Here is a 16,038-nt window from a genome sequence, read left to right as displayed (position 1 = left end):
TTATAATTATTTCTTTATGTTTTTGATTTTTTTGTCTTTTATCTAATGAGGGTTACACCTAGACCTGCCATTCTGTGTTCGTTTCTCTTTCCTGTCCACTCCAACCCCAACCAGTTGAAACAGATGGCCGCTCGTCTTGAGTCTGGTTCTGCTGGAGGTTTCTTCCTGTTAAAAGGGAGCTTTTCCTTTCCACTGTTGCCTTTGTGCTTGCTCAGGATGGGAGACTGCGACAAAGTGATGACTCAATGCAAACTGCTGGCTTCTTTAATAATTGGCCTTTTTATGTATGTGAATGTTCTTGTTCAGTGCCCTGAGTTTACCTTTGTTGTGACTTGGGGCTATATTAATAAACTGAACTGAATTGAATTGAGAAAAGTAAGTGGCATAAAATTACCACAGAAACGTCAAATTGTCTGAGATCCATCTTGTGCTCAGAGAGAATTTCCCAGTGTGCATCTCTGCTCCTTTTGAGGCAGAGTGCAGGGCATGACACCATGAAGAAACAGCAGCACTACCGGCGGTGGTTAAACCAAACTGTGAAGTGGCAAGAAGTGTTTTAGAATAAACAGACACAAAATGTCTCTTACTTTTAAGAAATGTGAAATACTCTGATAATTTGTGCAAAAAATAAAAATATAAAACTAATTTAAATTTTAAAATGCCAAACATTGACCAACGACAGCTTTGTTATAAACATCAACTCTTTTAAGCAGGTCAAAATGTTTCTACATCTTTGTTCTCAATTGGATCTTTGTCAAAAAGCCCAGGAGAGCTACACTTGCTGATATAAACTGGCTCAGGACTCAATTCCTTCAGAGTCCTTGCTGCTTCCCTCAGTGTATTGTGCTATTATTCCCAAGGATTGAGTAATTTATGCAGCTGTTTATCCAAAAGGAAAAGCAAGGCGGAGACACAAGGCAAAGGAAACACAGCAGAGCAGCACTGCTCATTAATTTTACAAATGGATAGGTGATGCAGACTCCTTATGTGTAATCTAATTTAAGTCGCCCACAAGCACATACCTTATAGCCAGGTCCAAGCTGATGAATTGCAAATATCTGTGCAGGATTGAGGGCTTCACTGAATACGTAGACAGCTCCAAGCTGTCCACAGAATACTCTGTTAGCATCTGCTGTCTCTGAAGACCCAAGAAAGCACTTATCATAGCTCTGGAGGAGAACAGGAGAGAAGAAAAAGTAAGCTTATAACATTTTATGCTCATCCAAAATTGTTGTGTTTTACAAATAACAAAAGCAGTAAATGTGCAGAATTTGGATTGGAAATATGACTTTTGTATTCAGCTTCTAATAAAAAATATGCCAATAAAATATAAACAAATGAACACTTTACCGGACAATCTGGCATACATTTAATAATGACAGCAGAAAAATATTAAACGCAGGATCAGAAAAAGTGCTACGATGAAACAATGCAAAGAAGAAACAGATTCTGAATGGTGATAAATCTGGTTTCATTTTTTGTTTGTTTTTTTAGCAACCCTTACTCTGCTAGTGGTTTCCCTAAACCCTATATACATTTTCTTACAGCTTTTTTACCATGTGTTACCAGAAACATTCAGTATTACAGCTTTTTTTTTTTTAATCTGACAGCTCAGAATATTTTCTGTTCACGCCATTGGTTATGTGATCTTATCATTTGTGGCACTGTATCAGTGAGTACACAGCGATGTTATCTGGGAAAAAATATCTTTATCTAGATGGTTGTTAGCTCACATTGTGATATGATAATTATGCACAGCTTCATTCCATCTATTTCTAAATCACTGATTTGGTTGAAATAATTATTTTCTACTTTCTGCCACCAACACAATAAAATATGTAGAAAACATTGTGGCCTCAGAATAAGTTTTGTTAGTTGCAAAAAAAAATAATAATTCTACAATAACTACTACCACAAACAGAAGCATTTGCAGAAAATGTGGAGGAATATTTCATGAACCAAACAACATGGATGTACAGCTACAATATCGTGCATTCTTTGAAGATGGATCTCAACTCTCCCAGTGCCAGTAAAAAGCAGAGTTGAAACCTCATTCTGTGCACACATCAGTGAAGTATCTGCAACAGAGCTGCTTTCACTATGTACAACTGAGAGTCAAGTATTTAAAAAGCCATCTTCCATATCCAATGCAGTACAATCAAACTGGTTTTATTTTAGTTAACATTACTGAAAATGCATGTTTTTAAGTTGCAGTTATCAGAAATGAGGGGAACACTATTGTGGCAGCTTCAGTCAGCTCTGTTTTAAAAACACCAGTGTCACGTGACAACAGTCAGAGGAAGTACTTACATCGTTCGTATTAACGTGCCAGGCCATGTCTCCATAAGAAACGAGCTGTCCGTTCACGTAGCATCTGATTTCACTGTTCCTCCAGCGGCTGTAGATGTGAACTATGCTGATCATGTACCACTGAGGATGAGAAGTGAGATTAAAGGATTTAGTAAAGGAGTTACAGGACCAATTAATTATCAAGACGGGTCATTAGCTTTCTTTTGTTGAACCGATTTAAAACAAGTTGGGTTCACAGAACATCTTAAAGCATACAAAATCACCTTTAAATGTTTATTATTAGGGCATTATTTTTTAATCAAGACATTTAGACCTGCCACCATATTAATAAAATTAACCGTAGAGGTAAGTTAACAGGGTTCTAAACATGGAGACAGTGAATATATTAGAGGAAAGGCTAACAAGAGGCATAGAAACTCATTTTTCACTTAACACAAATCCCCATCTGGTTTATTCAGGATTGGAGAGATTACTACATCCAGAAAAGTGACTTTCAGAAAGAATACGGGTAAGCTTGGAAACAATGTAAATTAAGTGACAGGATAAAATGAATGTTGGCTAAAGGAACTGGGAATTATAGAAAAAAGTACAAGTTAAAGAAAATCAAAATATTAGCAGAACGAAGAGTCAAAACCCAATTTACCAAAATTACATGGAAATAATGATTAACATATAATAATAAATTCAAGCTCAATGTGATCAGAATAACCTTTAAATTTACCTTTCTGGAAATGGTCAAAATGCAAACAATTTATTTTGCTCATTTGTTGTAATATAAAAGGTTTGAAAGAGCTTTAATCCTTTAACACTCATTGCCTCAGCATTGCACTACAAAAAAACAACATTGATTGTTTGTCTAAAGGTCAACTTCATGAATTTTAGATGCATTTTGTGCTTCTGGTGATTGTGACATTCAAATCAAACAGGCGTTCCCATTAGATTTCTACAAAAACATTGAAATTTCTCTGAACACTGAAAAATATCCATAATCCTTGCTACTTAAGGTACTAATTTAGAGTTTGGTTAAATAAAACATACATCCTGTGCACATGGGGATGATGTCTTTCCAGTGGTAAAGTTGAACGATTTTCTTACTCATTGTTTCTAATAATATAATTTGGAAATCCTAAAACATATTTTCTATGTAATTTCAATGCTTAAACAATTTTTTTTAAGTGAATGCATAAAATGTTGTCCCCGAATGGACAAGGGTTTTAACTTTCAAGCGCAGAGGAAACATGAAACTAATTCAGTTATAATATGTGAGTATTCATGACATGAAGTAGTTTTTAAAGCAAACGCTTGCACAACCCAAATTATTTGGGTGTCAGTTTAAAAAAGTGTTTCTCAACATTTGGAAAATGTGTTTTTTATTTGTTCTAATCAGAGCTTAGTAATCAAACCTTTTCTTTCAGGTGAACAGAAATATCATTTAATGCTGAAGAGAACCCAAAGCAGATGACTCTCCTGTGACTGAGTGGTCATTATTTATTGGCTTGCCTCTATAAGGTCACAGTGAGCCGTCTCATTTCAGCTGTGTGCACCCAAAAGTAAGGGCACTTTAAAGACGATTTATTGTCGCAGAGAGAAGTGAAAGCTACCTGAAGACGTTTTAGAGCTGCACTAATCCACCGATGTCTGAATTCAAAAATCAATTCAAGAGGTAATTAATGCACTTTACCTCTGAAAAGATTCTACAAAACAATACCTGCACTGTGACTCTTGGAAAGAGGCAAATCATTGTTCAAGTGTTATGTGAAGCCTCTAATTGTCTCGTACACGTGTAGTGTTGTTTTTTTTCCAGCTCTACAGGGAAAACTATGCTGCAGGGATGCACCAAGCTGAATTAGGTTCCATTTTCCCATCCTCATTTACACATGGAAAAATTCTCAGCGGGTTTTAAACACTTCAGGTGTTCACGCAGATACACAAGAAACACAAACTACCGACAAAAAATACCAAATGGTTCAGGAAACAAGATGGGGTTTTATGTGTCAAAAACTGTGGGGTGATTTGAAGATTGTTTTTTAAGCATTTTGTTTTAAATTTTAAGCCACCACTTAGATCATTCAGGCACTAAGGTTTTAAGATGTTGACGTGTTCAGATTCCTTCTTTAAAATGCAAGAAATGCTTTAAATACAACTTTAGTTCAAATGGCTGCTAAAAAAACATGCATAATCATAATCCTTAATTTAAAAAAAAGATTTTTTTTTTTTAATTATGCAAGTCTGAGTTGCATGATTTCTTGATCTAATTTCAATGATCACTTCCTCTTGAAGCAGAACTTACCTTCCTGGGCTGAAAGTCATACTTCACACAATGCTGAAAACCTTTCCATTTCGACTTGAGCGATGTCACAATCATGCAGTTCCCAACAAAATGTGCAGAGTAACCAATGCCCTTGCTGGTGCGAAAGCTGTAAACAAAAACAAAAAAATACGGTAAACCCAACCCAAATTTATTTATGTTCAAGAAGAATAGCTGAAATTAAAGATTAAGTTTTCACCAAGCAAGTCAGAACTTTAGTCAGTTCATTTTGGCAATGATGCCCTTGTTAAAATAAAAGGTTTTCATTTGTGTAGCAAGTACGGGGTCAAAATAGTTTCTGGTACCTCTTTACAACAAGGCTCCCGTTATAGATGGCTAATAAATACTTTATAGATACATTATTAATTCCTCTATACACATTTTAAAAATCATTAATAATTATTATGCATTAATTAAGGGTGACGGAGACAAAACTGACCAGTTTCTTGACAAATAGTGAACCAAATCTGTTCACCTTTATATTTCATCTAGAGTTGTTATATTAAGCATTTCAGACTAAGTTACAACCTTGTAAGCTCAATAAACATTTGTAAGCCCAATGTTTTTAGGATATAATATTAGTTGTAGATACTTTTAATGCAGTGATAAAGTACAATATTATATGCTAAAAATAAGGTTTACAAATGCTTATTGTGCTTACAAGGTAGTAACTTGGTCTGAAATGTTTAATATAAAAACTCTGGATTAAATATAGGTGAACACATTTGGCTCACTATTTGGAAAGAAACTGGTCGGTTTTGTCACCCTTAATTTTTGCATAATAAGCAGTTATTAATGATTTAAAAAGTGTTTATAGAGGAATTAACAACATATCTATAAACTATTTATTATCCATCTATAAGGGGAGTCTTACTGTAAAGTGGTACCTAGTTTTTTGTTTGTTTGTTTGTTTGTTTGTTTAAACCTAGAATTTGCAGATAATAAAATGCAGGAGAAATGAGTGAACAACAAAAATTTTAAGAGAACATATGAACATTATTACGGAACAACCAGCCGAGACGTATGAATATTGAGACTACAGTAACAGCAAACTGCGTAGGCATGAAAACAATTCATGCTCAGTAAAGACGGCAGTAATGCTTTGTGTCAATCATCGCTCTGATCATATGGACTGCACAAAAGAAATAGGACTGCAGAAACTTTCACTGAATTCAACATGAACAGACATTCTGCAGCTCACGGTGTGCAGAAACAAACAGTTCTCAGTTTGTCCTAGTTCAAACAAGAAATTCTCTGCACCACTAACACAAACTCAATTCACTCCCACTGTCTTCAGGTCTAAAGCTGCATGCCCCCATCCATAACCACCCACTGGAGGCATCTAAAACAAAGTGTGTTTTTGAAAAAAAGCAGGTAAAAATGTATTTTTTTAACATGGTGGAGTGGAGAGTTTTGACCCTCTGCTGGAGAAGCGTGGTCCGCCTCTGAAGATACAATTCTTTTTTGTTGTTTACATGCCCTGTCACTGAGCTGCAAGACACTCGGAGCAATGCATAAACAGGATTAGCTTGGCATATCGCTCCCTTCCTTGTGACAGTCAGTACGCAAAAGCTGCCACTTGAATACCAAATCTCTGCTTGGCCAATATATCTTTTCTCCTTTTTGATCTTATGCGTCAGAGAGACAACCAAGTTTATAAAGTGAGCAGATTATTCCAGTCCAACGGTTAGACCCATGTAAAGTGATGACAGCCAGCAGATGATAAGTGACAGACTAGTTTTCTCCTGCTAGCCAATTGCATCTCTCCATCTTCATCATCCAATCTTTTTCATTCTCTTCTTAAGCTCTTTTGTATTATAGATTGTTCTCTTATGACATCCGCTCAGAGTTCCTCTCTTAACAGAAAGTGCAACAGCCAGGCATCACTGCACTTTGAGGTTATTGATTTTTGCAATAATTACCCACAAGCCCCAGCGGGAGCTGGTGTGTGAGCCTTCTGTGGCACTTATTCAAATTTAAATTAATACCTTCATAGTGTCTCCACTCGCAGCAATCAGTGTTTCAGCTGCAGTAATTCATGCCTCTATGGGTTTTAATCTCAATAATCTCACCTTGTTGCCCCTCCCCCCTCCATTATAATTCATAGCATTATCTGGGAAAATTGAGCACTTACACTAAATGCGTTATGTTAAAGTTGTCTGGGTAAAAAACGTTGTCTGTAAAACTAGCTTAACCTTGAAAAACAAGATGCAGTCGTAAACTTCCTGGATGAGAAAATCGCTGTTAGTCTCAGAGTGTCAGACAGCATAGTGCTTTGTCAATAAAGATGCTATTAGCTTTACAAGCTTCTGCAGGAAGAAATACAAAAGGTAAAAACAGCTACATAAAACACAGGGCGCAAATGTGTGTCGGTAAGCACTCACCAGTAGAGATATGGTTTGTCCTTGTCGACGCTGATATTATTTAATGGATCCATTCTGAACCAGGTGTTGAATGTAAACCCGTTCTGATAAGGCCACTTAGCAATAGGAGGTAAAGCAATTGCCTAGGACGAACAGGAGAAAACAAAATATAACGAATCGTTCAAAAATGCAGGACAAGGGGCTGTTTGAAAAGCCCCACACACTAAACCTGAGTATTTATAGGTTAAACATTTCAAAGTACACAACTCAAGTATTAGATTTACAGGAACAATAGGAGGAGAGGATTGAAATCTAAAAAGTTGTCATGTCTGCATTTATTTTTATACAGCTCATTCAAATATAAAGACATCTGTATTTAGTCACCTATTTTAAGAAAATAACTAACTGATCAAAAACTGATAAACACACAGTGGTTTTCACAGTACTGCTGATTTATTACATTATATTTTCTTAACATTATTTTTATATGAAAATTATCCGGTCTTTTAAGATTTCATTTGCTTTTTTTAATTTCAATTTGAGTATTTGAGTAAATTAAAAAAAAACTAATGTGAAAAAAACACCACACCACCCACCACATTACCTTGAATAAGACATAAAAAAAAAGAAATAATAAAACAAAAATATTTAGAAATATATGTATATATTTTTTTGTTGTGCAAGATAAATATTTTATTGTTAATGATGAGTAAAGTTGTTTCTTTCAAAAACGTCGTCTCTGATTGATGACGTATTTCCGCCCTGGGGTGCAAAAATATTTGCCCATAGACTCTCATTAAAAGTTGTACATGTGCAGTTAACTCCTCTTCAATACAAGATGTAGGACCATTCTGGGCGCTCCTCTCCTGCGCCCAGGGTACAGGCACAGGGTGCAGATCGTGCTTCCGGTCCCAGAACAGATCATGCAGTGACACTCACAACCAGGCTATGTGTGAGAGGCTAGCTGCTGCAGGTAGGCTTTAAGCCACTGAAAACCCTTTATCTAATGTCTATGTTGCCATTTCTGACTAACCCTAGCTCCCCCTGCAGAAAACTCCACCAGCCACCATTGCAGTGAAACATAATTTTTGTTCTCAGTTTTGTTTTTGTAATGTGCTGAGCTCTTAGTAAACCTTATTTTTATTATGGCTCTGTGTCTGTTGTAAAAGTCAGTTTTTGCATGTTTTAATGTTGTTTATTTCTTTTTTTCTTTAAAGAAATTAATCAGGATTTCTTTAGTAAACCCACTATACTCAAGTTAAAAAGTTTGTTCCTAGAGACTTGTAAACAAACAAAGCTGATCAAAGTATTATAATATAAAATCAAGGATTTGTAAATTAGCAATACACACAAACTTCAAGTCTTCACTGTAGTTTTAAGACGTATTACAATAATTTTGCCTCCATCATCTGAGAAGAAAGAGAAAAAAAAATGTGTTGAAGAAACACTGTTGTAAGCTGATTACAGAAATCTTGAGGTGAACACTCGAATGTGGTAATAGCTCCACTTAAAAGGTATTCATTTAAAGTAATAGAGTCCAGGAAAATATTAATAATAATAATAATAATAAGTAAAACAAATGTAGTTACAACTAGAGTGGAGTCTGATTGCATTAAAACACGTTGAAGCATTTATTTAATGTAGCAGACCAAATAAATAAGTTTGTTTAGTATTTATCATATGTATCACATATCATATCACAGAATCATACCCAAAGATGTAGCTACAAGAAACAAGGTGTCTCTGATAAATGACGGGCTCGTGGTTATTGCCAGCTCGACTTGATTGTGACACTCGGCTGATTTAAGCTGCTCCTGGTTATGTTTTTATAGATTAACTCAGTTTGGGCCTCTCACTCACAGAAACAGACACTCCTTAGGTGCCATGATTTAAAATCAACCCCAGAGCTGCCGCACGTTGACCAAGACAACAAAACTGAGCTCAGTTACTGAAACAGAACAGACATTTATCAAACAAACTAAGACAAGTGCTTACTGCTGCGCTTCGACCAGGGAAGTTGAAGAAGACATCTGGACCGTGTTTCTGAGGCATCTGATTCAGCACTGACAACATTTTTACTGCATGCTTTGGCTGCACAGGAGAAACATTTTAAAAAGAAGAGAAGGAAACAAGAATTACAAGAGAGTCAATCTCATAACTGATTAGACTGCAAACACTCACTACCATAGCAGATTACACTTAATCTGCAGTTAGTGAATTAGTGAGTGAGCCCCAAACAGATCTATATTGGATGGTTTGTGGAAGTGACACAAATGTCAAACAGACTTGTGTCCACAACCCTCAATCTTAGAAGGACTCACCCAGAAGGTTCCTTCTCCTCGTAGCATGCTGAAGAACAGCTTCAGTTCCTTCACGGTGATGCTGTAGCTGGCTAGTACACCCAGCATCTCCACCAGCAGGTCTTACAGAACAAGACATCACACACAGGCAGTAACACACCAGCAGATATACACACAAAATCAAGAACAAAAAAGAGGGAAGCAGAGCCTATCATAAAATGCAGCTGCATTTTACAGATATCATAGCTCATCCATATTGCAAAGGAGATCCTCATGGGGAAAAGTGCTCATCTGCTCAACCTCTGAGATATGATTTCACTTTAGTTCGCAGCCCATTGTCTGTGAAATTTCATTATATTAAACATTTCTCCGGGAAGGGGACTAAATCAACGTTTATCTATATAGTAAACAGCTTTCACTTAAGAGGCACAGCGACTGAAGATTAATGCATTTTTTTATTCAAACCTAAAAACTAAATTGAAAAAACATTTTTTTTAATGAAAATTTCTTTTTAAATGTTTCTGACTTCAGGAGACAAATGTACATCGAACAGAAGAAGCACAAGTATATTACAAAGGACAAATCATGAATGTTAAATACATCAAATGGTCCATTTCTATCTAGGAATGGGTAATTTACAGCTGCCACAGCTACTTTATTTTTCAGACTATAAGGTGCACTTAAAAACCTTTAATTTTTCTCAAAAATCCACAGTGAGCCTTATAATCCGGTGTGCCTTATGTAAGAATTCTGGTTGTGTTCACTGACCTCGAACCGATTTTATGTGGTTATTGTGAACGAGTTGAATAAAGTTTAACTTATCTGACTGTTTTGTTTTGCTTAATGCACCATATACCGGTAATCCAGTAAGATTTATGTATGAAAACATACTTGTTCATTGAAATTGCGCCTTATAATCCGGTGCACCTTATAGTCCAAAAAATATGGTACAAACCGGATTCCAAAAAAGTTGGGTCACTAAACAAATTGTGAAAAAAAAATGAATGCAATGATGTGGAGATGCCAACATCTAATATTTTATTCAGAATAGAACACAAATCACAGATCAAAAGTTTAAACTGAGAGAATGTATCATTTCAAGGGAAAATTTTGTTGTTTCCAAATTTCATGGCGTCAACAAATCCCAAAAAAGTTGGGACAAGTCCATTTTTACCACTGTGTGGCATCCCCCCTTCTTCTTACAACACTCAACAGACGTTTGGAGACAGAGGAGACCAGTTTCTCAAGTTTAGAAATAGGAATGCTCTCCCATTCATGTCTAATACAGGCCTCTAACTGTTCAATCGTCTTGGGCCTTCTTTGTCGCACCTTCCTCTTTAAGATGCGCCAAATGTTCTCTATAGGTGAAAGATCTGGACTGCAGGCTGGCCATTTCAGTACCCGGATCCTTCTCCTACGTAGCCATGATGTTGTGATTGCTGCAGAATGTGGTCTGACATTATCATGCTGAAAAATGCAGGGTCTTCCCTGAAAGAGATGACGTCTAGATGGGAGCATATGTTGTTCTAGAACCTGAACATAGTTCTCTGCATTAATGGTGCCTTTCCAGACATGCAAGCTGCCCATGCCACAAGTGCTCATGCAACCCCATACCATCAGTGATGCAGGCTTCTGAACGGAGCGTTTATAAATACTTGGGCTATCCTTGTCCTCTCTGGTCCGGATGACATGGCGTCCCAGTGTTCCATAAAGAACTTCAAATCGTGACTCATCTGACCACAGAACAGTCTTCCATTTAGCCACACTCCATTTTAAATGACCCCTGGCCCAGTGCAAACGTCTGAGCTTGTGGAGCTTGCTTAGAAATGGCTTCCTCTTTGCACTGTAGAGTTTCAGCTGGCAACGGCGGATGGCACGGTGGATTGTGTGCACTGACAATGCTTTCTGGAAGTATTCCTGAGCCCATTCTGTTATTTCCTTGACAGTGGCATTCCTGTTTGAGGTGCAGTGACGTTTAAGTGCCCAGAGATCACGAGCATCCAGTAGAGTTTTACGGCCTTGACCCTTACGCACAGCGATTGTTCCAGATTCTCTGAATCTTTTGATGATGTTATGCACGGTTGATAATGATAACTTAAAAGTCTTTGCTATTTTACGCTGGGTAACACCATTCTGGTATTGCTGCACTATCTTTCTGTGCAACAATGGTGGAATTGGTGATCCTCTTACCATCTTGGCTTCTGAGAGACACTGACAATCTGAGAAACTCTTTTTATACCCAATAATGTTGTCAATTGACCTAATTAGTGTTAACTGGTCTTCCAGCTTTTCGTTATATGCTTAATTTCCTTTTTCCAGCCACTTATTGCTACTTGTCCCAACTTTTTGGGGATTTGTTGACACTGTGAAATTTTGAATCAACATATTTTCCTTTAAAATGTTACATTTACTCAGATTAAACTTTTGATCTGTCATCTATGTTATATTACGAATAAAATATTGACATTTGCCATCTCCACATCATTGCATTCAGTTTTTATTCACAATTTGTTTAGTGTCCCAACTTTTTTGGAATCCGGTTTGTACTTTGAAACACAGGACAGTGGCTAAGCCCTGGAATTTGAGACTCCTTTTAATGAACACATTCCCTAAAGGCTGAAATGTAACAGAAACTAACCCAACCTAAACAACTGTAGCTTGTTTTTAATCTTGACCCATTTCCTGAGACATTAATCCAAATTACCACAGCTAAAATGCTTTATAAAAAAAAGTCTGCTCACATAAATGTCATACCTGCAATCATGTCATCCACTGATCTCATTCTGAGCAGCACCTGTTGAATGAGTCCCACTTCAGTGCTCGTTTGGAGATTTCTTACACTTTTCCGAAGGATGGCAGTGAACATGCTCCAGATCTCAGCCTGGCAGGTGACATCACAGTGTTCCTGTAGCTCCAGCATGCAGCCAATGCTTCCTGCATCTTGAATGATGAAGTTTGTCTCCAGGTCAAATTCACCCCCCACCAACTGCAAAATGAAGTGAGACAGGTAGGAAATGTCAGAAATTGTGTAATTTGTTTGCAAGCCACATAGCGGGTAATTTATATTCTGTGTCATGCTGTAATGCTTCTGGAAGAGGGCATTTTGGATTGTAATAGTCATGCACATGATGTTTTCTCTGATTTATTTGGATTTCAGGGGTGGAATTACCTAATAATAGTTTTGAATAAAATGTTTCAGGTCACTGCATTAATGGTGGAGCAAGATGCAACTGAAGATCTCTTATTTAAAATTAATCTGATGAGAATTTAAGCATCCATGACCATAAAACTGTCTGATATTTAATGAAAAAAATGAGAATTGAGTCATTATAGTTTATTTTCTTCCATTTAAATTACAAATGATAATCAATTTAAAGAAAGCAGGAAACAGCAATCAATGCTGCACTTCTTCAAGACCAAAAAGCATGAAATTAGCTCTCTAAAGAAGTGCACGGTGTACATGAAAGCATAGTGAAAACAACTTGCTGGTGGGCATCAAAGCAAGGCAGCGGCAAATGGGCCTGGAAGCCCACAGCACATTACTGTGACTGACAGGTAATAGCGAGGTGAAAGCAAAAAGCAGTGCAAAGTACTCTAGTCCAGTGCAGTAAAAAAAATCCTGCTTTGCCTCAGCCTCAGCATCACCATGTCTTTAGGCTGGTGCAGCAAACATGAAGATTAAAATAAAAAAAATAAAAAAACAGATTTTTTTCTTTTTTCCCCTGTTTAGTTCCAATCATATCAATGCATTATAATTCTATAATTATAATGCATATATAATATACTGTTATTACTGTTAAATGTGATTCATTTTGCAAAACAGTTTTATGTGTTAGTCTTCATGTGTAACTGTCCTTGCAAGTATGTATAAGATAATATAGTACATAAACACAGTTAATTAAAAAATCATTAATACTTAAAAAGGACAGCAATAAAAACTTGTTCTTCTTTTGTCTGGGGTCTCCACAACAAATTAACTCCCATGAAGATTTGGCAATTGTTTTTATGCCAGACACCATTCCTGACACAACCACAGACCACCGAGCTACCACAGCCCTCTGTGTGGAGCAGAGAGCTGCTATCTAGGGCACCAAGGGGGAACAGATGGTGGGGGTTAAGGGACTTGCTCAAGGGCTAAGAGTGGGACAAATGATGGTGGAGGCAGGTGTAGATGCACATTTAGATGCTGTTGGTTCATGGATTTGTAACCTGTGGCTCTGGAGGCACGTACAGCTCTTCTCTGCAGCAGCTCTGTCAAGCTTTGACCAAAACTAACATAACACTGATTTTTATTGTTTTTTTATACAAACAACAACAAAAAAGAATTGGTTTTAGCAGTTTTCCTGCCCTTTTTTTTTTTTGCAAACATGTGAATACTGGAACTAGTACAAGGAGTAAAACATACTTTAACTTTATGCTTTATTTATATACCTAATTAGTTTTTTCACAATTTAAAAAAAAGTCACACCTGTATAGTTCATAGTTGTTGTTGTTTTAACCATCCCTGCCCCCTCGCCATAAGTTGATGCCTCTTTAAAAGAACCATGGTCTTTTCATTTGTCTTCAGTTGTAAAAATATCAATATCATAAATGTTAAACGTCATTAGATAATTTTAGCGTTATAATGTCACCCCCACAGGCTACAAATTCTACATTCTCTGCATAATAATAATTTACAATTATTCTGCATATCTCTGTTATTCAAAATGGTTGTTGGGGCAGCTAATAAAATATGTCAGTGAAGTCGCTTGTACAACGGATTTTATTTGCTCATTATAGGAAAAAACAATTGGATAATGGACAACAAAAGCATAGTTTAAGTAAACACCTTTAGCAGTGATGACACTAACAGCAACTGATGCATTGTTGAGAGACTATTTCAGCCCAGAAGCACAAAGGGAACGCTGCTTAAAAGTGAACAACTCTCATCCTTGATTTACACTTGTATGTTGAACACAAAACCTTTGCAGTAGTTACTGTGCAATGGTCTAGTTTCACTTTACTGTACATAAAGGCCATCATAGCAGAGATAAATACCCCAACTTACTGAGTTATGTTAGCTGGGTTTATTGCATTAACTGTGCCAGGCTTGCTCATAACATAATAAAAATACTTTTTGCTTTTTGTAAGACTTTTCTTTTTCTCGTGTTCATAGTTCTGCCACTCTATGTTTAGACTCGGCCAGCCATTTTTTATTTTCAATCCAATTTTTTTGTAAAGAATTAACTTTTTTTTAATCCCTCTCTATAACAATGAACACTGAGTATTTTCCAGAGAAAGTAACAACCCAGAGAACCAGGCTCAGCTGAAGTTAGACCCATCAGATGTACCATGTACCATATGAAATGTTTGTTACAACTACTACAAATAATTTACCACTGGCTTGTCTAACAAGTGTAACACCAGCACACACTCATTTTCAGTCACATTCTGTTAAGAATTAAAAGTGGTGGCACTAGTTACATGCCCTGTCGTGTTTTTAACCACAAAGTGATGTAATGGTTTTTATTTTGTGGTTGTGTGTCTTAGACTTTTTATAGTTTAATGGGCAGTAAAAGGTCTTGTAACACATGCAACATTTTACTGTTGCAACCATCATGACACTTATTCATGAGCTCAAGATCTACAAAGAGAGACAGGAGCTTTGGACTAACAAAATGGTATTTCTTTACCATCAGAGTCACTGATGACAATATTCACATGCATACCACAATCCTGAGTAGTGGTGTAATTGAAGGGTCGCACACCCAGAATAATTTTCCCCCATTATGTTACAAGAGGTATGAAAAAACATTAAAGCATTGATTGCACGCTTGAGTTGTGGAGTGCCAAGTTTACGAGGCATACAAACACTCAGTGGGAGGAAATTCAATTCACAATCAGAATTATATTATTTCAGTGATACATACCACCTAATTAATTTAAATGATCAGAATCAGAGACAATCTGGTTTTGTGCAGATGAAGTTTCATGGTTTGTAAACAAACAAAAGGAACTTGTTAACTAAAATTAATATTGTAACGGGCATTCATTCAACCTTTATTTAGACAGATAAATCACATTGAGCCTAGAAGACTCATTTACAAGTGAGATCTGTTTAGACATACAAAAAGTAATGAAACTGGATACATGTAGGAATTGGAGGCAAAGAAAATTCCTATCAGACTTTTTTTTTTCTGCCTGAGAAGAAAAAACTCTGATATTAGAAAAACACCTTGCACAAACAAGCACATAGTGACATACGCATTCTGCAGAGGGGGGAGACGAGAGCGGTGAGCAATGTTCATAGATGCTCTCGAGGACACTGTAAGAGTTATGATAAGGATGTAATAATCAGCCAATGTCCTCCGGTGAGAACCGTAAACATTCTCGAGGTATGTCGAGGAATGGTCAAGAATAACGTCTATGAGAATCCAAGAGTCCTGAAATGATGGCACAAGTTTATTCAGCTGGTTTAATCTGGTTATCAGTTGGAAATTCCTCAGGGAGAGGGTGGTGAGCATCAGATCACTTGTTCTCCAGGCAAATTCAGATAAGATGCCCTTCAAGGCCAGCCAAGGGAGCCAAATTCAGATAAACACACAGATGTTTTGGGGACAGGCAGAACTTACTGACATCTACCTTGAGTCTGTGTTGGTCCACTCGGTTCTGAAATTTCCAAATTACATGGCCATACTGATAGAACGTGACTGAGTAAAATCCCCAAGATCTGATCCATTCTGCCCAAAACATTTGAGTCTGGGTACTCGAGGCACGA

The 16,038-nt window shown here is 36.8% G+C and overlaps 1 protein-coding gene across 1 annotated transcript in view; it reads right to left on the bottom strand.

Annotated features, from left to right (window-relative positions):
* The window catches only part of nbeab (neurobeachin b), a 249,282-nt gene that overhangs the window by 168,704 nt on the left and 64,540 nt on the right, over nucleotides 1-16,038 (bottom strand). The window contains exons 2-8 of the mRNA XM_037677882.1: nucleotides 12,036-12,267; nucleotides 9,303-9,403; nucleotides 8,977-9,072; nucleotides 7,003-7,124; nucleotides 4,601-4,727; nucleotides 2,311-2,430; nucleotides 1,023-1,169 (exon numbers count right to left, since the gene is read on the bottom strand). Coding sequence (XP_037533810.1) covers nucleotides 1,023-1,169; nucleotides 2,311-2,430; nucleotides 4,601-4,727; nucleotides 7,003-7,124; nucleotides 8,977-9,072; nucleotides 9,303-9,403; nucleotides 12,036-12,267 — 945 coding nt within the window. The remainder of the gene's footprint in view (nucleotides 1-1,022; nucleotides 1,170-2,310; nucleotides 2,431-4,600; nucleotides 4,728-7,002; nucleotides 7,125-8,976; nucleotides 9,073-9,302; nucleotides 9,404-12,035; nucleotides 12,268-16,038) is intronic.

The sequence above is a fragment of the Nematolebias whitei genome, chromosome 6, assembly GCF_014905685.2.
Source record: "Nematolebias whitei isolate Nwh7 chromosome 6, NemWhi1, whole genome shotgun sequence".
Classification (NCBI taxonomy): Eukaryota; Metazoa; Chordata; class Actinopteri; order Cyprinodontiformes; family Rivulidae; genus Nematolebias; species Nematolebias whitei.
The sequence above is the reverse complement of the archived record's forward strand: the minus strand, read 5'-3'. Positions and strand labels throughout refer to the sequence as shown.